The sequence below is a fragment of the Polypterus senegalus genome, chromosome 15 (genome assembly GCF_016835505.1).
Source record: "Polypterus senegalus isolate Bchr_013 chromosome 15, ASM1683550v1, whole genome shotgun sequence".
Taxonomy (NCBI): domain Eukaryota; kingdom Metazoa; phylum Chordata; class Cladistia; order Polypteriformes; family Polypteridae; genus Polypterus; species Polypterus senegalus.
In genome coordinates, this window is record NC_053168.1 from 90,978,953 (window position 1) to 91,006,277 (window position 27,325).

At 38.4% G+C, this 27,325-nt stretch overlaps 1 protein-coding gene across 1 annotated transcript in view; it reads right to left on the reverse strand.

Moving 5' to 3' along the window:
- The window catches only part of LOC120515508 (venom phosphodiesterase 2-like), a 162,993-nt gene that overhangs the window by 14,665 nt on the left and 121,003 nt on the right, over positions 1-27,325 (reverse strand). The window contains exons 18-22 of the mRNA XM_039736569.1: positions 16,772-16,817; positions 14,253-14,407; positions 12,165-12,300; positions 3,330-3,407; positions 2,749-2,881 (exon numbers count right to left, since the gene is read on the reverse strand). Coding sequence (XP_039592503.1) covers positions 2,749-2,881; positions 3,330-3,407; positions 12,165-12,300; positions 14,253-14,407; positions 16,772-16,817 — 548 coding nt within the window. The remainder of the gene's footprint in view (positions 1-2,748; positions 2,882-3,329; positions 3,408-12,164; positions 12,301-14,252; positions 14,408-16,771; positions 16,818-27,325) is intronic.

Here is a 27,325-nt window from a genome sequence, read left to right on the forward strand (position 1 = left end):
CAGTCTCTATAATATAAGATAAAATAAAATAACACTGTACTAATTCTCTTCATAACTTTAAACACTTCAATCATGTCTCCTCTTTCTATTGCTTAAACTGAAACTTAAACTCTTAATATTTCTTTTTAATTAATCCCCTTTAGCCCTGGAATGAGCCTAGTTGCTCTTCTCTTGACCTTTTCTAGCGCTGCTATGTCTTTTTGTAGGCTAGAGACCAAAACTGCACATTGGCACTCCAGATGAGGCCTCACCAGTGCATTAAAAAGCTTGAGCAGAACCTCCTTGGACTTGGACTCCACACATTCTGCTATATAACCTAATGTTCTGTTAGACTTCTTAATGGTTTCTGAACACCGGCTGGAAGTTAACAGTGACAAGTCCACAACTCTTAAATACCTTTCATAAGGTGTACTTTCAATTTTCAGGCCTCCAATTGTGTATTCAAGTCTAACATTTTAACTACCTACGTGTAATATTTTACATTCACTTACATTACACTGTTCAAGACCCTCTGTAATGATTTAACCGATTCTAGGTTATCTGCCAATCCACCTGTCTTAGTAAACTTAACCAGATTGTTACTTAATATATATATTAAAAATAGCAGTGGCCCGAGCACTGAACACTGTGGGACACCAGTCTTAACATCGCCAAATTCAGATAGCGTTCCCTGCACCAGAAAACTCTGCTTGATTTATGGGTGTGGTGCTCAATATAATTACCCACATTGCATCCAAGTTTCGGGTAAGCAGATGCTGGAATTCATCTCCTGTTACTGCATATGCTCTTCTGTTGATTCAAAAGGAATGGGTCTGTGGTAAGAACTGTATATAGATGTGGTACTTGGATTTACAGTACTGTATGTATAATTGCTCATTTGAAAGTCAAGAATTGCTTAAAAGGCTTTGAGGGTGATGCTGTTTAGTGGTTATTTCCCGCCTTAATCTGCTTAAACATTACTGGTATTACTTATGGTAAAAAAGTGTGCATGCTTGTAATGTACAGTGTTTTTATCATCTATTTTAAAACAGTTTTCTGCCATTGTAATAAATGAACTGCATATGAGCTGGTGTAGCATATTGTTCTAAATACAATAATAATTAGAAAACGTTTAAGTTTCATACACTTTATAGCAGTTACGGATTGTTTGTTGTAATTATATACTGTGTAGTCCTAATTTTCACACTTGGGTATATTGTACAAACTGGAAATGCAGTTTTAAAAACTATTCAATATTTGTGCGTTATTGAATGTGATTTTTTTTTCATAAGGCAGAGTAATTCGAAATCTAAGATCAGGATCTATGTATTGTCACACACACGTGTTTAGGAGGCAACTGAAGGGCTCGAATACATGCAATTCCACGCCGGACCAGGGGTTGGCGAAGTGCACTAATTCTCTTTCTCGATCTCTTGCAGACCATTCTAGGGAAATCCCGCCCAGGTCTGGAGCAGCTAATGACATCACTTCCAGTTCCAGTCCTGATGACATCACTTCATTCAATGGCCTTTAAAGCTGCCATCTTGTTAATACTAAGTCAGTGCTGTTTTGGACTGAGTTGTGTGAACATGGACTTGATTTTGAATATGTTTTGCAGCCGGGAACAATTATATGGGTGGCTGCCCCAAACCTTTACAATGTCTTGTGGTCATTATTGTTACAGTATCCTGATTTTAAAACTAATTTGTCTCCAATTCTGTGCATATTCTTTCAGTTAGATGGTCTATAGTCCTCTAACACTTCCAGAACTTGCTCTGAGGTGGACTGATGCCTCTAAATTTCCATGATGGGAGTCAGCACATGTACACATATGAACATTGCCTGGATGGAAACCACCATTCAATCACTAGCAGTGCTATCCAGGAAAAAGATAGTAAAAGATAATGATAGATTTTAATGTTGAACTCATGCTAGAGTTCTCTAACAGCCTTGGAACTAAGTTTGTCAGTGCTCAGTATGTTGGTTGTCATTATCTCATAAAGACGTTTGGTGAGTCACATAATATCCAGTGCATTCTGACCAGATGCGGCCATACAGGTAGATACATGTGCAACTTTTTGTGCCAGCACTTCTATCTCCGCAGATTTGGATGAGTTGACAGGCATTTGCATGAACAGAACACCAAAATTATTTCATAGAAGTAAGTTATAGAAAATATATTAAAAAAAACAAAACAAAGCAAAAAAATACATAGGGGGCAAAAGCACAAAACAGAAAAGAAGAACAGTGGCACATGATGGAAGGCATGGAAAATGTTCAAAAACACTAAGTTGTTCAATTTAAAGAAACCCAGAAGGAACTAGACTAGAGAGTTTCACAAAGGTAGCCAAAAGAGTTTTAGAGCAAATTGTTTCCAGCTAGCCAATTCATTTCTTTTATCCCTTCCATTGCATAACTGCTGCCCAATTAAAGACGTGTGGCAACAGACACTTTCAGGAGCAACTAATGACAATTTGAAGGTAACGTGCCAGCTAAAAGTAGGGCACTAGGCAACTCCTGATATGTTATTGTCGGATTTCTTTGAATACCACTTTTATCTCCTGGCCTTTCCAGGAAAACAACCTAAAGTAATGTTTCAGTTTGTTCCCATAATGACAAGTGGAATGTATGTAATCACCTACACTGCTGTCATTCACCCAAAACATAAGGGGGTGCTACTGTAAATTTGATGTGTGGAACTACTGCATATAAGAATACTGTACTTTGGTGGACCAAGGAATAGAATAAACTAAATCTTAGTTCACTTACTTTTTAATCTCATTAACTGAATCAAAGCGTCCATTGTAATTATAATCAAATGCGGGACCAGATACTACATTGATGAGCCCGTAATGCAAAGCATACTTTTTCAAGGTGATATTATGGAAGTTCATCCAGATTTCTACAAAAAAAAAAACACAATTAACTTAGTCAAGCATTTTAAATGATTAAACAAATCACATTATTATGTGGCAATACATTCATTTAGCATCTTCCTACAAATAACATTCTTCCTTCGTGTATTGTTGTTTTGTACAATGCCAGCTTCATTTATACAAGCATTCTCATCAATCTATTTTTGGCAACCCCAAACCCACACACACACACGTATATATAAGGCCAAAGTAAACTTTACCCCTTCAAAGCTGGAGTACACGTCTTTATGAAAATTATTTTTGCACTTTGCCAACAAACAGAGGGCCTCAACAGAAATGCATAGATTACATGTAACTAGTTGTTTGTTCTGTTAGTATATTTTAATCATGCATTTACAACAGGTGTTATTAATCAAAATATAAAAGTAGGATATTTTAAAGTTTAGTAAATGTTAAATGTGATTAATGACTTACTTTTGAAGGCAGGATACATGGGTACCACATTGCTTATTAACAGACCATCATACTGTTCAGATAAGGATTCAGCAAGATCTGAAAAATGGAAACATAAATCTGAAGGGTTACCCAAAATGTACGTAATTAAAAGTCCTTTCATACGCAGTGCCTTTAATACATCCTTTGAACATTATGAAAATTTAGCTACAGCTAAAGCTCTTGCAGCATTCCAGTCATTGGTTATTTTAAGGACATACTAGAATTGTTTTTATTTATGACATTAGATTATTATTAAATGATATTTTAATGTAGTTTGAAAGTATCATAATCCCAATCAGCTAAGACTGAGGTGTATGATACAACTGAACCAAATCAGAATGTCATTTAATTATCTAATGTCATATAAATAAAACTAGAATGTCCTAAAAATGGCAAATGACTGGAATGTTGCAAGAGCATTAGCTAACAAATAAGGGATTACTAAGTATTCATAATGTTCAAAAGTGATTTTTTTTTCCCATTATCCTGCACTGGAATGTTAATTAAATTTTTCATGCTTTGTAAATCTAATTTGGTAAACACAGCAGTGCTGCAAAGTTAATCAGGGAAGAAATCAATGGGTATTAAACAAACAAAAAAAGACTAAGTATAAATTAATTTTAAGCAGCACTTAATTTTAAAAGTAACACCCAATGTCTAAAGTGAAATAAAGAAAACCAAAACTTTGACTTCTTAATCACAGTTATGAATGCCATGGACCCGAGTCAAAACTCTAAATCTACCTTTAACAATATAATCCTGAGAGATCTCAAATCATTCCAAATCCAAAAGCTATTTCTGATTCAATGTTGCAGTGTCAGGTTCTGGCAAGTCTGTACCTTCGCCCATCTGTTCCAGGTCAGCCTCTGGGAGGCCATACCATGAACATGCGGCCAGTTTAGACTTTGATGGGGCTTTTGCTGCCTTTTCCTTTACCTTCTAAGCTCTTTGTTTGCTATGCATGCTTATTTGTACCTGCATGTAGTATTATTAAATGCCATTAGGATGAATCAATACAGAATATCTTGAAATGATATATAAAAAAGGTTAAAATAACACCGCTGCTGATGGAGCTCCCCTCTCCATGTCCATCTCCAACAACAGACAAGACCAAACCTGCCATTCCTGATTCAAAACCTAAATATGCCAAATCATTAAGACAAGAATGCATAAACAAGACTTCAAAGGACAGGGTCGAGGGTGGGGCAACACTAACCATGGCAATGCTATACAAAGCAGAAACCACAGAGGCTCTAACCCATCCTCATATTAGGCTTCAAGTGACTGCACCATCAAAAACACCCTTAGCAAACTAACTGATGTCAACCGGTGGCCCTACACCATTAAGCTCTAGTCCAGCCAATAAAAGGTAATGTAAGAACCTTAAGAAGAAAATAAAAATGGTGGACTAACAAAAAAGGTTGCCAACAATAACCTGCCCCTGCAGGGTTACCATAATAATCATGAACAAATATTGTGGGACAAGTTCTTGCTCAACCCCAAATCTACAGATGGCCCTACACCATTAAGCTCTAGTCCAGCCAATAAAAAGGTAATGTAAGAACCTTAAGAAGAAAATAAAAATGGTGGACTAACAAAAAAGGTTGCCAACAATAACCTGCCGCTGCAGGGTTACCATAATAATCATGAACAAATATTGGAGGACAAGTTCTTGCTCAACCCCAGATCTACAGATGGCAGCAACAGGGTTTAATTACCTCTGTTTTTTACGTTCACTGCAACATTGCCTGGCGTTTATTTTAAATGTAATGTCAGAGTTATAGTGACTCCTGAGTCTACCCAGGCTACTCTGGGAGGACAGGCCCAGCAGTGTTACCGGGCTAATATGAGCCGTGAAAACGTTTCCAAGATTACTTTGAAAGTGTTTTGGACATCTTGACCAAAGTTTAAATGAGTTTGGAGTTGAGAGTGAAGTACATGGTAGGATGAAGAGTGGCCAGTGTGGTTTTAGTAGTAGAAGGAATTAAAGAAAGGTTTCTGAGTGTTTTGCTTTGTGTGGGAAATTAGACCAGCCCCCCTGTGGGTCTGTGGATGGTCATCATTACATTCGTACTCCCAAAAACCCTAGTATCTTGTTTGTAATAGACTGTCAATCCTTATATATTATGTACTAGCAAAATACCACGATTCGCAGTGGCGAAGTACTGCTTTTAAATTTTTATACTGAGGGTAAATATACCAATAATTATTTGTTAAGGATCTCTTTGTATACCATTTTGTCAGTTCGGCCCACCGGTTGTAATATGACCAAGCTGTGCGCTGAGCTTACTCTTGAGCATGCAACGTATAGTTAGTTGGCCATGTGAAAAGCAATCTTGCCTCAAATCAATGCCAATCTTTTGTACGGTCTGTCCCTTATTAATTAATTGTTATTGCGAAGCAGAGTCTTACTGGAAATTGGAGGCATTTGAATTGAAATTGGAGATCAGAAGGTATAATGGGGATGCGAGGAATACAAACTCTCTCCCCTGAGCCACTGCCAGTAAAAATAGTTGCCTCAATTAGGTTCTTTTGCAGGTCTTCTAATTGTTTAATTAATATATTATTTAGCTAAAGACCGGTGACCAAATTTTCTGGGGGAAACCCTGACACCAGGCTGGGGACCCCAGAAGCCAGATAGACTTTAATAATGGAAATGCCTATTTTCGTGTTTCCTGCATCTAATTCTGTATGAGTGTCTTCCATTTGAAACAATCATATTATTAAACCACAAACATATACCCATTTTCAAAGTAGGGTTCTATACCATTGTATGCTATTTTTCGTGAAATTGCAGGCTAAATCTTGCCAAAAACAGTTTGTGAAAATTGACTGAAAGACACGCTTTCCTGAAGAGCAAATAAACTCATTAGTGTACATTATTAGGTCAGTTACGCTTGCAGGATAAACGTGCTTCATTCACAATATTGCATCCCACGTACATGAGCTACTGCTAGTGCATGTCCGAACTTCAAAAGAAGAAACAGCAAATCAAATTCCAAAGAGGCAAGAGAAGAAGAAATGTCACTCTGCACTCTAAACTAAAGGAAAACAAAGTAAAATACAGCTGTAAGTGTAAGGAACAGGCAAGCATCCGCAAATGTTGTTGTGACTTGTGTCAAATATTCACTCATCATTAATATATAAATTAATATTATCAGATTCACAACTATGACGAAATTTACAGAGAGTACTGTCTGCAGACTTGAGACTATACAGTAAAGTGTGTACAGCAGTACTTACTTAAAAAATAAAGAGCTAAAACTAAAGCAAAAAAAAAGAAACTTTGTCAGCACTTTCACTTTTGTCCTACAAAATAAATTGGCAAGTTTAACTCTTTTTTTTTTTTTTTATTTATTTTATTAATTTTATTGGAATCCATACAAAGCAATCAAGTTTTTACAAAAAGAAAAATTAAGTTGAAAAGAGAGAGAGCAAGCTAAACAGCGTAAAATTTAAGGCTTGTAAACATACCTAAGTTTAACTCTTTTAAGTTTAAGCTTTAACTTCAGTGAAAACGGCTTACCTCGAACGCCGTATTGACGAGTGAATGACTGAATCAGGCATCAGCTCTTATATCAGTCTTAGAGCAGGAATAATAAGATAATTCCTGGCTCAGACCGTAGCATAGCCAAAACGTGTCGTATCACAAGGCACGGCCGATACCATCCGACGATGCATCCGCTTCCACCTTCTCGCCTTCCCTGCGTTTCCATACTGCAAACAATGGCCACCAGCAGGCGTCAGACTCGGAAGTCGGAAAACACCACAGGCCGGGACATTTCCTGATTTTTCGGGGACGCTGGGACGGGTGATCCAAAAATAGGGACTGTCCCGGGTAAACCGGGACGTCTGGTCACTGTACTTGCAGCCGTTGATTATTCAGTGTTGTTTGACAGCGTGTCTGCTCTGCTCGTTTTAAATTGTCATTATTAAGATACAACAAAGGGGGAAAAACTGCACAGAGAAAGGGCAAAGTATAATGAAATCAACAAAAGAGAGTTTTCAGTGTTGTTTACCAGTGTGTCTGCTCTGCTTATTTAAGCATTTAAATCTATATAGGCAGGCAGCCAACTACGTGGGAGGCCGGGGGATGCAGGACGCAAACCCGCCTCACACAGCGACCGAGCTGCAGGCTATAAACGTATATATGTATGTAAGTAGGATTCAGTTATGGCCATTACACATGGAATTTCGAAATGAAACCTGCTTAACTTTTGTAAGTAAGCTGTAAGGAATGAGCCTGCCAAATTTCAGCCTTTTACCTACACGGGAAGTTGGAGAATTAGTGATGAGTCAGTCAGTCAGTCAGTCAGTCAGTGAGTCAGTGAGGGCTTTGCCTTTTATTAATATAGATTCCTGTGTGTTTGTGTTTTCAAAGTTTTTTCGTTAAATGTCCCCCTCAAATTGTACTCTTCTCTATGTAAAGAGCACAGTCCTCTCATATACTTTATTCTAGTGCAGAAGGTAGCCTACAATGTAAGCAGAAATGTGTATTCTGAACCTGGGCTCTGAAAGGCAGAGTCAACATTTTAATTTTTTTTCCCCACAAAAAATAGATTGCCATTTTAAGTAACTTAATTATAGTTATGATATTAAAACACGTCCTACCCCTTTGATTTGTGACCCATAGTAAAAGCATCATGTCCGTTTTATGAGGTATGGTATAAAGATGCAGCACTACTGGGTTGCATTACTTACTTTAACAAAATATATTCAGGAGCAGTACTTTAATAATTTTATCATTGGGATACTTTAATTTTTATGTTAAACAAATTGTTTAGTAAAATTTATACTTGAACTCTAGTGTATTTGTAGAAGAATCTTTTTGTCTGACATACTGATTTTTACAAAGGCTAGAATTCTGACTAGTCGTGTATACACGAGAATCTGACCACAAAACATGTTTATTTTTATATCAATTGTTCAGAAAACACAACAATGTAAAAAAAACAAAATGGTGCATTTAGTGTGAATAATAAGACATGCTTTAATTAAAAAAAGATAGTAACTTATTCGATGTGCATTGTGTTTTCTTTGTGAAGACCTTCTTGTACACAGTACATCAGTTTATTATGTAATTTAAAGAAGGAAAGCTAGGTATGTACATTTTGTTCTCTTGCTAACTGGATTCATTTAAGTACTATAGCAGGCTAGATATATTTCAATAGATGTTTAATTTTATTCAGATTAAATAGAAAAAGCTGCTGCCTCTATAAAAGGTATGATCTTAATGCTACCCTACAAAACAAATTTTGGCATTTGCTCTGTTATTAATCACAACAATACTGATGATATTTTTTGCATATATTCAGAGATGACTGGCACAAATTTCACAAGGAAATAAAATACTAATAAACTATTCAGAATATCAGACATAAGACGTAGTAGTTAGAACATGCATAAAGAATGAGTGAAAATTAAAGAACAAAACTGGAAGCTGTAGGATGCGAAAAAGCAACGGCATTTAGCTTGCATTAAATAATGAAAATTCTAAACATGAATGATGACTAAACTACAGGGGGATAACACTGCTCCCGGCGCCAGGTAAGGTCCTTGCTAGGGTTGTCCTCAATAGGTCCGTGATCATTTACTCACCTGCCAGCTACCAGAACAGCCTGATTTTACGCCTAAGAAGTCTACCATCGACCGCATCCTGGCACTGAGGGTTCTCATGGAGCGCAAACATGAATATCGCAGAGTTTCTTTGCAGCCTTTGTCGATTTTCCCAAAGCATTTGACTCAGTTGGTCGAGCCGCCCTGTGGGACATCCTGAGGGTTCGCGGGATCTCCTCAAGGTTGCTGGATATCACGGGTGGCCTGTACACTGGTACTGTGAGTGCTGTGCAGAGTGGAGGCAGGACCTCTACGTTTTTCCCAGTTGATTCTGGGGTTCATCAGGGGTGTGTTCTTGCTCCTACTCTGTTCAATGCTTGTATGGACTGGGTGTTGGGCAAGGTCGTGGGGTCCAGTGGCTGTGGGGCATCTGTTGGTGAAGAAAGATTCACGGATCTTGACTTTGCTGACGATGCTGTGATCTTTGCGTAGTCAGTGGAGGCTCTGATCGGGGCACTTGAGACACTGAGTGAGGAGTCTGAGTGTCTGGACTTGCAAGTGTCCTGGATAAAAACCAAGATCCAGGCCTTTAATGACCTCTTGGGCACAGCCATCAGCAGTGTGTCCGTTTGCGGAAAGAGTGTTGACCTTGTTGAGAGGATTACTTTCCTTGGCAGTGACATTAATGTCTCTGGTGACTCTTCCTATGAAGTCAATAGACGGATTGGGAGAGCATGGGGGGACATGAGGTCACTGGAAAGGTGTGTGTGGAGCTCCCGATATCCATGCAAAAGGACGAAAGTCCAAGTCTTTAGAGTCCTGCTGCTTCCTGTCTTGCTATATAGTTGAGAGACTTGGATGCTATTCAGTGGCCTGAGACGAAAACTGGACTCCTTTGTGTCTCCCTGGAAAATCTTTGGGAACCCTTGGTTTCACTTTTTGTTGAATGAGCGGTTGCTCATGGAGTCCTGAATGAGGCACATTACCTGCATTGTGAGGGAGCGTCAGTTACGGCACTACAGCCATGTGACACGTTTCCCTGAGAGTGATATAGCTCATAAGATCCTCATTGTTGGGGACCCGAGTGGCTGGAACAGGCCAAGGGGTCAACCACGTAACGCCTGGCTGCAGCAGAAAGAGGGTCATTTCTGGAGGGTGGGACTGGACCACGTGTCTGCCTGAAGGGTTGCAAACCGGGATCCCGAGTTGTTTCGTCGTGTAGTGGGTGCAGCAACACACTGTACCAGTGCATGCTCCCCAACTTGACTTGACTTGACTTGGAGAAGTGGGAGGAAAACTAGGGAACCCATAAATAAACTCCTGCAGATAAGGGGGAAACAAACATATGCCACACATACAATAATCAGGGGTGGAATTAGAGTCTAAGTCACTGTATCTACAGTATGTGACAAACCAGTTGAAAATTTGAGACATGATATTTTTAGCAAAAATTCTTATGAATGACTGAAGGCTCATTGAAATGTGTATTTATTGTAAATTGGAATGATGGTAGGATAAGTCACCTTGAAGGACAACACTTTTCTCTCTGGGTTTTTCACATGCTTTAAAAAACTGAAGGTAGAAACCTACATGGGAGTCTAAACTTGATAGGACAGAGGCAAAACAGAATTAGGAGTTTCATGACAAAAGTATATTGTATCGTAGCATTGTCACATAAATTTGCATATGGTTTGTTTTTTTCTCTCTATGTAACGATCCTGTTGCGGTACGGTAGTATAAGATTGGAGGGTTGGATAGAGAGGACCTTTTGGGAGGTATAGGGCTGTCATTGCGATTTCCGGGAGTGCCATGGAAACGGACGTACTATTTAAATAGGGGCATGAAAAGGCAGGAAGAGAAGGAAGAAAAGACAGCCCGAGTTTTTATGGTGGAGAAAAAAAGACATGACCCATCTGAGTCCAGGAGAAAGATTGTTTTCGGGGAGCACCACAAGTTCAACACAGTCTGGGGTGGCCACCTCAAAGATTCCGGAGACGCTGAGGGAAGTGAACTTTATCGCGAAAGGGATTGGAAGCAGTGTGAGCCGTAATCTTTTATTCTGGGATTGGCATGTCTAAGAAACAGAACTATAGGGAAATGGGAGAATCGGATAAAAAAGAAAGACTAAATAGAATGGATGGTGGGGAATATTCTGGGATATATAACTTTATGCCTTTTGTTTATTCTAGTTATTGGAAGAGGGGGAGTTTTGGTGAATTGTAGAAAATCTATAAATTACATTTTTTTTTTGTTGCATCTTTTCTCAGTGTGGTTGTGTAAATATCACTTTTATTAGTATAAGTCATCTTTGTGCGCTGTGGGAAGGGGCTGAAGGCAGTTTGAGGTTGACCTGCAATCATCAGTATAATTTTCACTGTAAACTTAGTGAAGTGTAGTGGATACAATCATTACAGTATACATCTTGAACTTTTATCTTCTGATCCCATTTTTCAACTTGGATTCATGTCTAAGACAAGAGATGTCCCTAAAAGACACCAACTTAAACAGTAGCCACCTACTATATATCATTTTTCTTTATGTTAAGCATAACCTATTTTGAACATATTAACTCTTATTGTATAGGTTTGGACTAAAGTAACAAATGGAGCCTTAAATTGACTCTATTTTGAAACAAAACAATTAGATAAACTGTATTAATCCCATGGGGAAATTCAGATGCATACAGCAGAAGCAGATATAAAAAAAGATGGAATGGAAAGTTTTTTTTTGCTTTAATGAGTTCTTCCCTGCATGAAAGTGGCCACCTTTGATATGAAAATGTTATGTTTCAAAATTATATAGCTGGGTCTTTCAGTTCACCTGTGCTGTTATAACATGTTGAGATGGTATGTGCAAATTCACTATGGCAGAAAACCTCCAAACGGCAACTTAACTAAGTCCCAAAGACACGATGCAGAAGAAGGGTTACCCTATTTGTAACTTGTATTTGGTTAATCTATTACTATATAAATTAGAAAATCTAGCCTATGCAAAAATGTAAGATTGTTCTGAAACAGTAAGTCATATTGAGAGAGGTAGCTAGCGAATAAGAAACAATTTCAAATGATGTGCTTTTAACAATACCCGTCTTAAAAAGTGACAGGTAGTAGGGAAAACAACTTAATTTGCATATACTGTACAGTATAATGCATTTTAAGATTTCACTATTGTCTAGGTTTGCCAATTATTTCATATTATATAACATGCACCATGTTAAGGCAGGGCGTTTTACATTACATAATAAGAGAACGTACATACTTGGAGGATAAAGAAATGATTCTGTGATTTGAATATCCTTAGTGTATAATTCACATTTCGCACTGTCTTCTGGAGGAATTCGAACATCTGCTCTCAGGCAGTCTTTTATGATCTCTGGTAGAGGATCAGCAATCGCCTGTTGAAAGCAACATTATAACAAAAATCAATATACATTATACAGAGTGTATAAAAATATATAAATATATATACATCCCCAATTCCAGAAAAGTTTGGACACTGTATGAAATGTATATAAAAACAATGTAATGATTTGCAAATCTCATAAACCCACATCTTATTCACAATAGAACATAGAAAACACCTCAAATGTTTAAACTGAGAAAGTGTACCATTTTAAGAAAAAAATAAACTCATTTTGAATTTGATGGCAACAACACATATCAAAACAAATTTCAAAAATAGCCTTAATAATAAATACATTTCACTTAATGTTTTTCTTGCTGCCTAATCACATGGTAAAAAGAAAGAAAGAAGGAAGATTTTATAATATCGACTCTGATACAGCACAGTAAAAGCTAAGTTTTTAGTTAAAATAGTTGATTTTTGAGCGCTTTGAGTAGTGAGAATAGCGTTATAAAAAATGCAAAGAATTATTATTTTAGTACCATCTGTAATTTCATGCACTTCATGTTCTGGAAGAAACTAAATTAATTAGCTGGGCATCTCTAAATGAAAAGCGTGTCTTGTGCTTGATGTTATCATAATGTGTGCTGGCTTCCAGCTGCCCTCAATTGGACAAAATAGGTAAGGATGTTGCTTGCGCACAATGATATTGGTATTCTGACATTTACTTGCATTCATATGTTATCACCGTCTACCAGTTTTTGGGCTTCCTTTTTCAATTTTTCTATTTTAATATTCTGACTTGATCAAAGAAGCTGCCTGCTTGTGAAAGTCAGTTGTGAATCAATGAAGTGGGCATATTTGGTTATTTTAAGGCTGTTGTTTCTTGTTTCTTCAGGTGCCCCTCTGGTGGCAGTTGTAAGCCACTGAGGGGTTTTTTTGTGTTGATTTTGGAAAAAAATTTGAGTTGAAAAAACCAAACATATCTTTTAAGGGGAGTGAGACAGTTATAATAAAAACATACAAGATAAGACTTTTAAAATGTAGTAATAAATGCTAGAGAGAAAAGGCAAAGCAGGGGATGACTAATAGACTTAATGAAGTAACAAGAATCAGTGAAATTAACATGAGAGGGACTATCTTATAAATTCAGGGTAATACTCGTCAGTCAGTCATTGTCCAATCCGCTATATCCTAACAGAGGGGGGGTCAGCTGGAGCCAATCCCAGCCAACACAGGGCACAAGGCAGGAAACAAATCCCACGCAGGGCATACACACACCAAGCACGGACTAGGGACAATTTAGGATCACTAAATCACTAGAACATGCAAACTTCACGCAGGGAGGACCCGGGAAGCGAACCCAGGTCTCCTTACTGCGAGGCAGCAGCGGTACGACTGTGCCACCGTGCTGTCCTGGTAACACTTGTAATGCTCATTATTGGCCATTTAAAGTTACTTCCCTTTACCACACAGCTACAGAGCCTGTTTAAACCACCTATACAAAATTACTTTTGAGCAGTTAAAGGTTATTGCTCCTTGCTGAAGTAAACCCAAACACCTAATAAGGAGGAAGTGAATGAATAAATTAAGAGACCTTAGCTTACATTTATCTTTATTTGTGTAGTACATGCTTTTATCCAAAATGTCTTAGAAAAATAGTCAAAATAATTGACTAAACATCAATCTGGAGAACTTTGTTTGGGGTTGTTTGTGAACAAGTGTTACAGGGCAGGGTAGAGAATTGATCATCACAAGTGGAGAGCACAGAATAAAAATAAAAGTGACTTACAATTTCCAGAAAATAATAACTTGGCAGCTAATATCAGAGAGACATTCACCAAACAAGAGAGTCTTCAAATGCTTCTTAAAAACAATGAGGGAGTTAGAAATCCCAACAGAACTGGGCAGCTTTACTTAGAAATACTTTTTACATTGGAACACTGGGTATTTCACACGTTTGTCTTAATAAAGGAAAACATGAAATTTCAAGGCAGGTCTTACAGATTTATTCAAAGTGAAAGACGTCCAGATGGGGATCAGTTTCATCCTGCTGTACGCACTCACAAATCCCTGATGATGCAAGAGGCAGTACTGCTCATTTTCCTGTAACATAATAGGTCTTCCTAAAGGCATGTGTGTTTTCTCTGCGATTTCCACTGTATGCATATAAAAATATTTACAAACACAAAAGCATGTGAAAAAGTTAATGAAAAAATGATAAATATTATATTTTTTTGTGTGATCAGACCACCCCGTTCCACAATCAAAGAAACTTTAGGGGGAAAGAGCATAATGAAATACACTCACCTGGAAAATTATTAGGAACATCTGTACACCTGGTTATTCATTCAATTATCTAATCAGCCAATCATATACTGTAACAGCAGTGCAGTGTACAAAATTAAGTAGAAACAGGTCAGGGGCTTCAGTTAATGTTCATGCCAAATACCAAAATGGCGGAAAAAATATAATCTTGGTGATTTTGACTACGGCATGACTGTTGGTGTCAGATGGGCTGGTTTGAGTATTTCTCTAACTGTTGACCTCCTGTGATTTTTCATGCACAAGACTCTCTAGAGTTTATTTATTAAAGTATGAAAAACAAAAAACATTTAGTGAATGGCAGTTCTTCAGATGCTGATGAAAGAGGTCAGAGAAGAATGTCCAGATTGGTTTGAGTTGGCAGAAAGGTTATGGTAACTTGGATAACCAATCTGTACAATTGTGGCGACCAAAAAAGCTCCTCAAAATGCACAATGCGTCAAGCCTTGAGGATGATGGGCTACAACAGCAGAGGACCACATCGGATTCCACTCCTGTCAACCAAGAACGGAAAGCAGTGGATATGGGCTTACTAAAACTGGACAGCTGAAGACTGGAAAAATGTTGCCTGGACTGATAAATATTGATTTCTACCGAGGTACAGAGATGGTAGGGTCAGAATTTGCTGCCAACAGTGTGAATCGACCCAGCTTATGTCAACAGTCCAGGCTGGTGGTGGTGTTTAATGGTATGGGGAATGTTTTCTTGGTACACTTTGGGCCAACTAATGCAAACCAATTATTGCTTAAAAGCCATGGCCTATTTGAGCATTGTTGCTGACCACGCTCATCTATTCATGGCCACGATTTACCATCTTCTAATGGCTACTTCCAGTAGGATAATACACATTGTTACAGCGCAAAGTCATTTCAAACTGGTTTCATGAACATGACAAAGAGTTCAGTGTTCTTCAGTTTCTTTTTCAGTCACCAGATCTGAATCCAGTAGAACACTTTTGGGATAAGGTAGATTGAAAGATTCACCGCGTGAATGTGCAGATGACAAATTTACAGAAATTGCATGATGCCTGAATCTCAAAGGAGTGTTTCCAACATCTTGTGGAATTCATGCTACAAAGAACTGGGGCTGATTTAAGAGCAAATCATTAGTATAGTGTTCCTAATAATCTCCTCAGTGAGTACTGATAATGTAACATTACATATTTACTTTATATCCCGCAAAGACCATTAATCTTACTCCAACAGAATTCTACAGGCACAAATCCATTCTGCTCCAATGATGCTGCTGCCTGGATATCACTTTGACATGACGTGGAAAAACCATGAAGCTGGCTGAAGTTTCAAGCAATTCAATTCCAAATTAAAAATAATTTTCATTCAGTAAATTACATCTTCTTAAACCAGCATTGAGGAAAATTAAATTCCACATCTCAGAGTTAATGTAATCCTGTCTTGCCCAATTAAAACTTTTAAATCATTTTTAATTAAATAGTTTGGGCTTGGTAAAAACTCAAATACTAACGTCATGCTTTAAACAGTCTACTCATTTCACCATTGCAAATCACAAGATGTTTTTTAAAATATTAACTCTGATACAGCACAGTAAAAGCTAATTTAACATGAAGCTTTTAGTTAAAAATTGTTGATTTTTACCAAGAAGACTATAAAAAATAACAAGCTTGCCTTGAGTAGGATGTATTGAATCTTCTTTAGAGCACTTATTAATGAATTATTGAATGATACTAATCTTTTTCAGGTTTTTTGTTTTTGTTCTTTATTTCGCCTTATACAATTTCTTGCATTAGGAAATTGTTAGTTTTCGCATACCCCTTGGGGTCAGAGCGAAGGGTCAGCCATTGTACAGCGCCCCTGGAGCAATTACAGGTTAAGGGCCTTGCTCAAGGGCAATGACAGGGATTTGAACCAGCAACCTTCAGGATACCAGCGCAGATCCTTAGCCTCAGAGCCACCACTCTGCCCATAGGTTTGTGAGTGTAGGAGATAACCCTGGCAGCAGTGGGAACCAACCATGGATGTGGCACCAGTTCACTGCAAGGCAAACTAAAATACTCTTCCTCAATCCAAAATAAAAATGCAATTTAGAATCAACACAGGGAAAATCTGCAAACCTGTATACTGTTTTCAAGAATACAGTATATGTTGCTGTTATTTACTTTGGTGGTGACATTATCAAGCAAAAAAAGTTTTCAAGGTAGTTAAATATTGATACTCATTTACCTTCATTAGTTGTTAGATTTAATCTTTTATTATATTCTTCCACATTCTGTGAAAAGAAAAAAAAAATGCAAATAAATACATTGTTTACATTCTGGTGGTATGTAAGAGAGCACTTTACACTCACACTGTTTGGTTTAGAGCCTCATGGTGGCTATGAACGTCTTCACTGCCCATTAGATGTGTATAATTTGACCAAAAAGACAACAGTTTTAAAACATCATCTTTTTAATGCAATGAAGCATTTAATTGTATCTGCAGTGTTTCACCACAGTTGATGAAGTTTGATGGGACTAGAAATAAACTAAATAATCATCAACTCTGCAACAGTGTGAGCATCTTGATCTCTTAATTTATAAATCATATGGAGACTTATTTTTTCTGTGTACACTGTGAGAGAATAATTAGACGGTAACATGGCATTTAAGGGGTTATTAAATGTCAGAAACCTCTTCAAGCATATGTGGGAACCAAGCAGGCCAAATGTATAACCAACATAAGGATATACCAGGATGTCCTATACAAAATGTTCTAGGAGAGGATTAAGAGATCAGCAGATGTCCTGTAAACAAGACAGCTGTCACATACACGGAAATTTCAAGGGTAATGGCTAAACCTACGAGGGATGAGAAGACGAAGTAAAATAGACTTTTATTTATTAGGTTATTTGGTTGTGTAAGCCAACAAACCAATCCGAGTAAATGCCAGATGATGTGTATGCATTAATCAGCACTGTTATGTCAGTTCAGTTGTTTATAAAGCGAACCTCTATCCTGACCATTCTGACCATTTTGTAACAGACTGCTCTGATCAATGTTCTCTCTTCAGTAGTTGCTGTAAGAGTAATTAAAAGACAGAATAGACAGTTTTCCTCCTGCCTGGTTTCTGACTCAAAGAAATTTCATCAAACTTGTCGTAGTAGAGAGAGAGGGAGGTTAGGAGCACACACTGATAGAGCGCACTGCTGCACCCACCACATGACAAACCACCTCAGGATCCCAGATTAGGACCCAAGTGCAGCCATGCAATGGATGACACCTCAGCACCACACTAGTTTGGATGGAATGGAACAGTTTGAGTTTTTTTTATGGAGGCTGGAGTGCCAATTCTGCCATCAACCCCCAGGTTTTTTCCCTGCAGGTTGGAGGGCCTACATGCAGGGCTGGATGCAGATTAACGTCATACCCAGAACAATTGCAGGTTAAGGGCCTTGCACAAGGGCCTAACGAAATAGAGTCTATTTTGACATTTATGGGATTCTAATCGGCTAACTTCCGATTGCCAATGCAAATCCTTAGCCTCAGAACCACCATTCCGCCCTGTAGTAGTAGATGATAAATTAAATAAATTCTTTAACTAATGTCAATTTCTTCCACAACACTCATGGAAAATCCCTGCTATAAAGTGATGCATTTTTATGTCTTACAAAACCTTAATAAAAATGAACTTTTTTTGCTGTTTCTGTGCATCTCCCACACCCTTTCTACAGAGCATGTTGGTTTCCAAAAGGGATCAGGTGTGATGTTACATTCAACGTGAGAGCTCATCTATGTATCCACTACTGTAGAAATCTGAATTGATTAACTGATTTGTTGAAACTGTATCATGTGCCACAGCACAGTTGCCTGTAGTTTGCTGACCTCTGTTTCGTGTAAGGATATCTCTAGCCCTAAAACAGCCTGCCCCTGGTACCCATCACAATTAGACTCTGACAGAACTAGCTGATGGTGATTTGTACACATCTGAAATGTTGCATTTACAGTGGCATGCAAAAGTTTTGGTATCCTGGTCAAACTTTCTGTTACTATGAATAGCTATGCAAGTAAAAGATGACCTGATCTCCAAAAAGCATAAAGTTAAAGATTTCTTCAATATTTTAAGCAAGTTTACTTTTTATTTCCATCATGTACAGTTTCAAATTATCAAATAAGGAAAAGAGCCAGAAGCAAAAGTTTGGGCACCCTGCAATGTCAGTACTTTGTATAACAGCTTGTTAGTGCTTTTTGTTGCCAGCTAAGAGTCTTTCAATTCTTATTTGGGAAATTTTCACCCATTCGTCTTCTAGTTCTATGGGATTCTTGGGTCATCTTACATGCACTGGTCTATCCACAGATTTTTAGATGATGTTTAGACCAGGGGACTGTGAGGGCCATGCTTAAACCTTCAGCCTGCACCTCTTCAGGTAATCCATTGCAGATTGTTAGGTATGTTTCAGATCATTTTACTATTGTAGAAACCATCATCTTTAACTCTAGAAAGTTGATTCTTTTCATCTGGGCATATTTTTTTCCGATACGTTTCATCACTCATCCAAGTGACTTCCTCAGTCTCAGTTGACTGCAGGTTTCTCCAACCTTATAAACAGTACCTTGTCCTAATGACCGAACTAGCACCATTGACTAACAATGGGCTGTGTGATCAATGATATGCAAATTGCCCATTGATCAATGGCCATGAGTACCAATCACAGAAGTTTGGTTGGGGAATGGCTGCAATCACTGCATTGTAAGATGGTGAAAGATGTACCCTTAGGCCCCCTCCTCAGTTCAGAGATGGTCGTTCCTTTTTCACGTAAATGGTCTCTTTGACTCCTCACTTACACCAGCGTTCCTTCCTGTCCAGGATGTGCACATCTTCATCACTGAAAGAGTGACCACTGTCCTGTAGATGTAAATACATCGAGGAAACCAAACAACCACTGGTGAAGCCGATGGCACAACACAGAAGAGCTACCTCGTCAGGCCAGGACTCCGCAGTCTATTTACCTGGATTATTGAGCATGCATCGAGCCATCATCTTTAACTTTTTTACAAGATGATAGGAATTTTTTCTTCCAGGATTTGCTAGTGTTTAATATTATCCATTCTACCTGTGAAATGTGCTCTGTGCTATTGTCTTCCACATGAGCCCAAAGCATGCTCGATCCACTCCCATTTGGAGAGCTGTCCTTTTTTCTCCAAACATACCTTTGCACATTGTACCCAAAAGGTTTGATTTTGACTTTGCCAGTTCATAGGACTTGTTTAAAAAACATGCACCAGGTTTGTTTAGATGTTCATTTGCATACTTACCACACTGAATTTTGTGGCTGCAAGAAAGGTTTTCTTCTGATGACTCTTCCATGAAGATCATATTTGTGCACCCTAGACTCTGTGCAGGTCTCGCAGAACAGTAGAACAGTGCATTACCACCATATCAATGTCTGCTTAATCTCCCTGAAGTTCTTTTGCAGTCAAACAGGCATTTTGATTTGCCTTTCTAGCAACCTTCTGGAAAGTTTTTTGGTCTTTCATACCTCAGCTTGACCACCACCATTCTTGTTAACTTGCAATTTCCTAATAACATTACATACTGAGGAAACAGCTACTTGAAAACTCTCTTTGCCATCTCCTTGTAGCCTTCTCCTTCTTTGTGGGTGTCACAAAGAAGGAGAAGGCTACAAGGAGTTGCCTAGTGGAGACCACAGCTGCTGATTGTTGGGACAAGGTTTGAGGTGTCAAGAGAATTTATACAGCTTTGAAATCTGCATTACCTGGGGTTTCCTAACGATGACTGAACAAGCCATAGCATAAGAGGCTAAATAAGGTCTGAGATCTCAGTAGAAGTTATCTGAGACCACAAATCTCTTTGGGTCCCCAAACATTTGTGAGTTGTGGTAATCACATCTCAAAGACACATGATATCCGATATGGTGTTCCACAAGGCTCTATCCTGGGTCCGCTGTTATTCTCAATCTACATGCTTCCGTTAGGTCAGATTATCTCAGGTTACAACGTGAGTTACCACAGCTATGCTGATGACACACAGCTGTACTTATCTATAGCACCTGATGACTCCGACTCTTTCGATACACTAACACAATGTCTTACTGGTATTTCTGAATGGATGAATAGTAATTTTCTCAAACTAAATAAAGAGAACTGAAATTTTAGTAATTGGCAATAATGGATTCAGTGAGGTTATCAGAAATAAACTTGATGCACTAGGATTAAAAGTTAAGACGGAAGTAAAAATTTAGGGGTAACCGTTGACTGTAATCTGAATTTTAAATCGCATCGAGAAATTAATTCACGCTTTTGTTTTCAGTAGACTAGACTACTGTAACGCACTCCTCTCAGGACTACCCAAAAAAGACATAAATCATTTGCAACGAGTGCAGAATGCAGCTGCTAGAATCCTAACTGGGAAAAGAAAATCTGAACACATTTCTCCAGTTTTGATGTCACTACACTGGTTGCCTGTGTCATTCAGGATTGACTTTAAAATACTGCTTATGGTTTATAAAGCCTTAAATAATCTCGCTCCATCTTATATATCGGAATGCCTGACACCCTATATTCCAAATCGTAGCCTTAGATCTTCAAATGAGTGTCTCCTTATAATTCCAAAAGCTAAACTTAAAAGAAGTGGTGAGGCGGCCTTCTGCTGTTATGCACCTAAAATCTGGAATAGCCTGCCAATAGGAATTCGCCAGGCTGATACAGTAGAGCACATTAAAAAACTGCTGAAAACACATTACTTTAACATGGCCTTTTTATAACTTCACTTTAACTTAATACTGATAATCTGTATGTTCAATTCTTCATAATAACTATTCACAGTGGCTCCAAAATCCATACTGATCCCAACTCTATCTTCTGTTTCTTTTTCCGGTTTCTTTGTGGTGGCGGCCTGTGCCACCACCACCTACTCAAAGCATCCTGATGCACCAACATTGATGGACTAAAAGCCAGAAGTCTACGTGACCATCATCATCAGGCCCTTCCATGAAAACCCTAAATACAAAGAGGACTGTTTCATTTATGTTAGGTAGAATGCCCAGAGGGGACTGGGCGGTCTCTTGGTCTGGAACCCCTACAGATTTTATTTTTTCTCCAGCCTTTGGAGTTTTTTGTTTTTCTGTCCACCCTGGCCATCGGACCTTACTCTTATTCTATGTTAATTAATGTTGACTTATGTTTATTTTTTATTGTGTCTTCTATTTTTCTATTCATTTTGTAAAGCACTTTGAGCTACATTTTTTTGTATGAATATGTGCTATATAAATAAATGTTGATTGATTGATTGATTTGCGTGGTGTTCCTTTCCCTTTTTTCACTCTACAAGTGTACAACACAAAAATAATACACTAATCCTGTCTAATAACCCTGAAAAGAATGTTTTATTTTTAACTTTATGCCCTTTGGACATCAGTTCATCTTCTACTCACATAACTATTCACAATAATAATAATTTTGACCGGGATGCCCAAACATTTGCATGCTACTGTATTTCCATGCTGGAGGCATTCTGTCTCACCTGGAGTTTTAGTTTATCTCTTTGTTATCACTAGCTTGTTTTCCCTCTTATTCTCGTTTTATTGCAATGTCTCATTCTGCTTTTAGAATTGGACTGTACTCTTTTTGTTTTGGAAATGTGGACCCTCTCGCTGTTGCCTCTGACTATAATGCACATCATTAGTTCACCCTGGCATCAGGCAGTGACGGTGTAAACAGTAGGCTGTACTGTGTTCATAGAGAACATGGAATATCATGCTACTTCTTTGTACCCTGCTGTTGCCAGCCGCATGTGTAATTGAAACATCTACAGGGGCTTCCAGCATAAGGCTACAGGCTAGTGGCTTGCTGCCTGCTGTACCACATATGAGTACAGGATTTCTCTGAACTTCCTGCCATGTGCTGCCCCTTTCTGTTATGCAGCCCCCACAGTTGAAGTGCTAAACTTTTCAGTAGTGTGAACGACAGAAAGCCTGCCTTTATATCATTCAAGAATTCATTGATCAAACATAAGCAACAGATATTATGATAGATGGAAGAGATTCTGTTTTGTAGTAGCGTCTACAGGTTTAGGTTCTCCTCATTCTCTTTTAGTCATCAGGAATTCTAACTAACGACTACTGCAAAATGCATCTGACATAATAAAGAGCGCATTGTTCTTTGAGAGATTAGCAGCAAGAACGATCTATTCTGTATTATGATCATGTTATTTGTACTCTGTACATGTCATGATAATGAATCTATAAACCCATACACCTACTGTATGTACTTTGTGTCTATGCAGTTAACAGTTACAATGAGCTGTAATATTTTTAAATGACTGGTTCAAACAACTGTACATCATGTGAACTTCAAAGGGTGTGCTCTGGATTACATTTCAGTTATACTAAAAACCCAAGTGAAAATATTGTTATTAAACTTCAAAAGGTAACATTTCAAAAACATTTGTTTTTATTTTTAATGCAATTATTTATATTTCTAGAACTGATCAAGAATATGATAGCTTGACAAATAAGTTACTCTTTAAGAAAAGGTCTCTATAATCAGAATTTATTTTTTGACTACGAAAAAAACAAGTAAATTATCAATTACATCACCATCATTGTGAACATAAAGAAAACGCAATAAGGTTGTAGCACAACAAATACGTAAAATGGAAATTTGGAATGCAACTTTAGAGGTTAACAATGTAGTGGGAAATGAAATTTAATAACTGAAATAAGGAATACTAAATGTACATATGTTCTTCCCAGTGTAAAGAAGGTGAGGCTTAAGCATGGGACTTTCTTAATAATATAAATGCCACATAGAACGGCTTGATAAATCTCTGAGCTCTCTGCAAGATGCAACACATTTAGAGCAAAATAGGGGAGCTACAGGCCCAAATGGCTATCTGATGAAATTCTGTTAAATTTTCAAGCCAGTTAGCTCCATTATTGCTAGCAATGTTTATTGAAGCTAAAGAAACTAAAGTTCTACCGAAAACTTTATGCCAAGCATCAACAATTCCCTTTCCACATAAAAATAAAGACTTGTTACAAGGTACATCAAAAATACAACTTTTCTAATAATATTGTCAGGCACGTATACCTAGGGAGTGCCTTGGGGGTCCAAATCAGGTCGAAACAATGGGAGTTGGCGCTCTGCACTGAAATCCCAATAATTTATTTGTGTCTCTTCCCTTTGTTTTTCATCAGTAAGATCTTGGCGATAATGTTAACTAAACGAGTACAGAATATGCTTCCCTTGGTAATACAGCAAGATCAAACAGAATTTATTAAAGACAGGAAGTTTCCAGTCTTTGGTGTATTATATTCTTCTACAGTATCTAAACCTTCCAAGGTCTTACTGTGTTTGGATGCAGAAAAAGCCTTAAATTAAGTGAAACAGGGTTATCTATTTAACATATTGAGCAGATTTGGGTTTGTCTTCAAGGCGTCTGCATTGATTAGATGACTTTATTCTAATCCAGAAACCTCAGTCTGTATTAACTATATACAGTAAGCTCAGAGTGTTTCAAAAGGATGTTCATTATCACCAATGCTTTTTGCAATTGTTATTCAACAACAAGCTAAATAGCTTGAAAAGAAACTATAAAGCCCTGTATCACCAAACTAATATCATAGACATGCATTCAGAATGAACAGCAAGTGAACGTGGGTCTTCTCAGCTTTTATGGGGCTGAGGACAGCCCTAGATGGTGGAGGACCACCCACAAAACACACAAAATAATTAAGGAAGACATACAGATACATTGACACTACATGACAAAACAATATAAACATTAACAAAGGAAGCAAAAATGAACAAAACAGGCATAAAAATGGCATCTGGAACCCTTGCTGAAATATGACACTTTCCCTGCTCTCCCTATACATAAAAATCATTAACTGTTTTAGCCTTTTATTTCAAACTATGCTGGATTCAAACAATTCAATTCAATTAAACTTGGTTAATAGAAATCTATCCAATGTCCCTGATCTTTCACCTATACCTATTCCTGATTGTAGCTGGTTAATTTTGGTTTAGTATTTAAACAGTATCTACAAAGTGCATCAAAACATTTGAAGGAACTTGTGCTTTAATTATCTTAGGGAACAATGGGAATGGGACCTTAATTAAAATCTCAGAAAAGGAATGAAATACACCCTTTGATGAATACATTTTAGTTCTGTATGCACCAAACTTACCATACCTCAAGTAAAAAAATTCTCATCATTCCTTGTCTAAAATGTACCCAGGATATGATCCAATCAGTGTGTGATTTCATCAGCACTTGCTTTGCTAACTTACATACTTTTTGAATATCCTACATTTAAAATACTTGGGCAAAAATGTTTATACAGTATGTCTTTTGCATACCCTTAGATTTAAGTTTATTCCTAACAACACCTTAACAGCAATGTTTAGAATAATAACATGAGTCTCAAAAGAGTGCTCTGAGCAGTCAGCTGTAATATCCAATACAACACTACTTGCAATGAGGCTTACTTTGTTCATTTGGAAGAATCCCAATCCACCTTCTATAACTTGGTAGGAAAAACAATGTTCTATAGTGTGCCAAATTGGAAAATATCAAATTCTCCTTTAAAACTTAGCGATAAATCATCAATGTGTAATTGTTATATTTGCTTAGCCTTGACAGTGTAGTGTTTCATGCTGTCTTTGCATGTGTTAGTCCCAAAAAAAGAGTTGTTGCGTGCATACTAACCGTTGTGCTGTGTTCATTTTGTCAGTATGACATTAGTGACTAGTATGGGGCTTTCGTTCCCACCACAATCTATATTTCTTGTACTGCCAGTTTAGCCTCCAGCACCATAAACTTGCTGGATCAAATTGTTTGAGACAGTCTGAATGAGGTAAGTGATGCTCATAAAAAAATCCATACTTATACACTGCCTGGGCACTGAAGGACAATGCATCTTTAAAACCCTTGGAACTGTGGCTGGATATTCCCACATCGGTTACTCTCCTGGCATCTTATTTCCCTACACCACAAAGTTTAATTTTGTGATGAATCCACTTCCATTAGTGTCATCTGCAGCTGGGGGTTGGAGTTGGTTTATCAGTTCAGGGCTGACGTGCAGTGTTAAGCCAGCTTTTGCAAGTTTATCAAGGCTCAACCTGCAGAACAAGCCAGTAACCCTAAAGTGCATGAAAGGTTACTGATGGTACCGGCTGATATGACTCTTACAAAAGCTATTGACATGGCATTTCAAACTGAATCAGCCATCAAACTCATGGCTGAAAGGGACGTTTCTCCGATTCAGCCCCATCCTACCACACAACAAGTGACTAAAGCCTCCTGTGCTGCTGGTGAGGTTGTGCTTTCATTCTGGGACCTCTCAGATGTTCACTATTAGAGGTGTTTGCAGGGTCTTTCCATACAGAAATGTGGAAACTATGGAAAGGGATAGTCGTAAGTCTAGAGCCCCGCAGAGGAACACAAGTCTGTTGTTCCACCCCCACTTCATCTGTTCCAAAGGAACTGTCATCTTCCTCTCCGACGGCATCAACAACCATTCACTCAGTAAGCTTCACAGCCTCCACCATCAAAATTTATGTTTTGGATTTGGGAGGTGTTTGTCTTCCTCTGCTTTTAAACACTGTGGCAGTGGTGTCTCTGCCTAATTTGGCCACCGTCAAATTTTCTTTCCCTTGACTCTTGACTTTACTGTTCCCTTTACTGTTCAATGCGGTTCATGTAGGACTAAATTTGAAAGCCTGGGCACACTCTTCCAGCCTGCATACTATGGCCAAAACTACTTGCCTAACTTCAGATTTCATGTCACCTGCCATGATGCCAACTTGTTAGGGCTTGACCATAACTTCATCAATGGCCAGCTCTTATCACAGTTTTGGGTTGTCTCTTAAGTTTTAACTACCAGCCACTGCTTGATTCTTCTATATGCCCTGTCATCCAACCTTGTCTTTCAGTTCCCCTGGTCCTCCAGGAGGGTGTGGCTATGGTACTATGCAACCTGTTGGAGGCACCTCTGCATTGACTTCAGAGCTGTGAACAAAACAGTAATACCAGATAAATATCAACTGCCAACGTTTGAGGAACTCACCACCCAGTTCCTTGGCTCTATGGTATTTTAAAGATTGGATCTTCACCAGGGGTACCTGCAGATTCCTCTACACCTTGAAAGCAGACATTTGACTGCCTTTGTCACCCACAATGGGGTGATTTATTGTACAAGTGCACCATTTGGCCTCAACTTGCTCCCAGCTATTTTAAGAAACTGATGTCTACTATCTTTGCCAAGATCTTTGATGTGATCCTTTATCTGAAGGATGAAGTTGTGCATGGTCCAAGCCCAGCTGTCCATGGCGAATTCCTTTACAGAATATTTAAAGTATTAGCTAATCAACGTCTCACATAGCTGCCTCCGATCACACATCCTGACCATGGCTCAGGAAAATCATTTGGGTACTGTGTGTTGGGCGGCACGGTGGCACAGTGGTAGCACTGCTGCCTTGTAGTAAGGAGACCTGGGTTCGCTTCCCGGGTCCTCCCTGCGTGGAGTTTGCATGTTCTCCCAGTGTCTTTGTGGGTTTCCTCCCACAGTCCAAAGACATGCAGGTTAGGTGCATTGGCGACCCTAAATTGTCTCTAGTGTGTGCTTGGTGTGTGTGTGTGTGTGTGTGCCCTGCAGTGGGATGGTGCCCTGCCCGGGGTTTCTTCCTGCCTTGCACCCTGTGTTAGGATATAGCGGGTTGGACAATGACTGACTGTGTGTGTTAAGCAGCGCTGCTGTTATTTGGAGTGGTGGCCTTT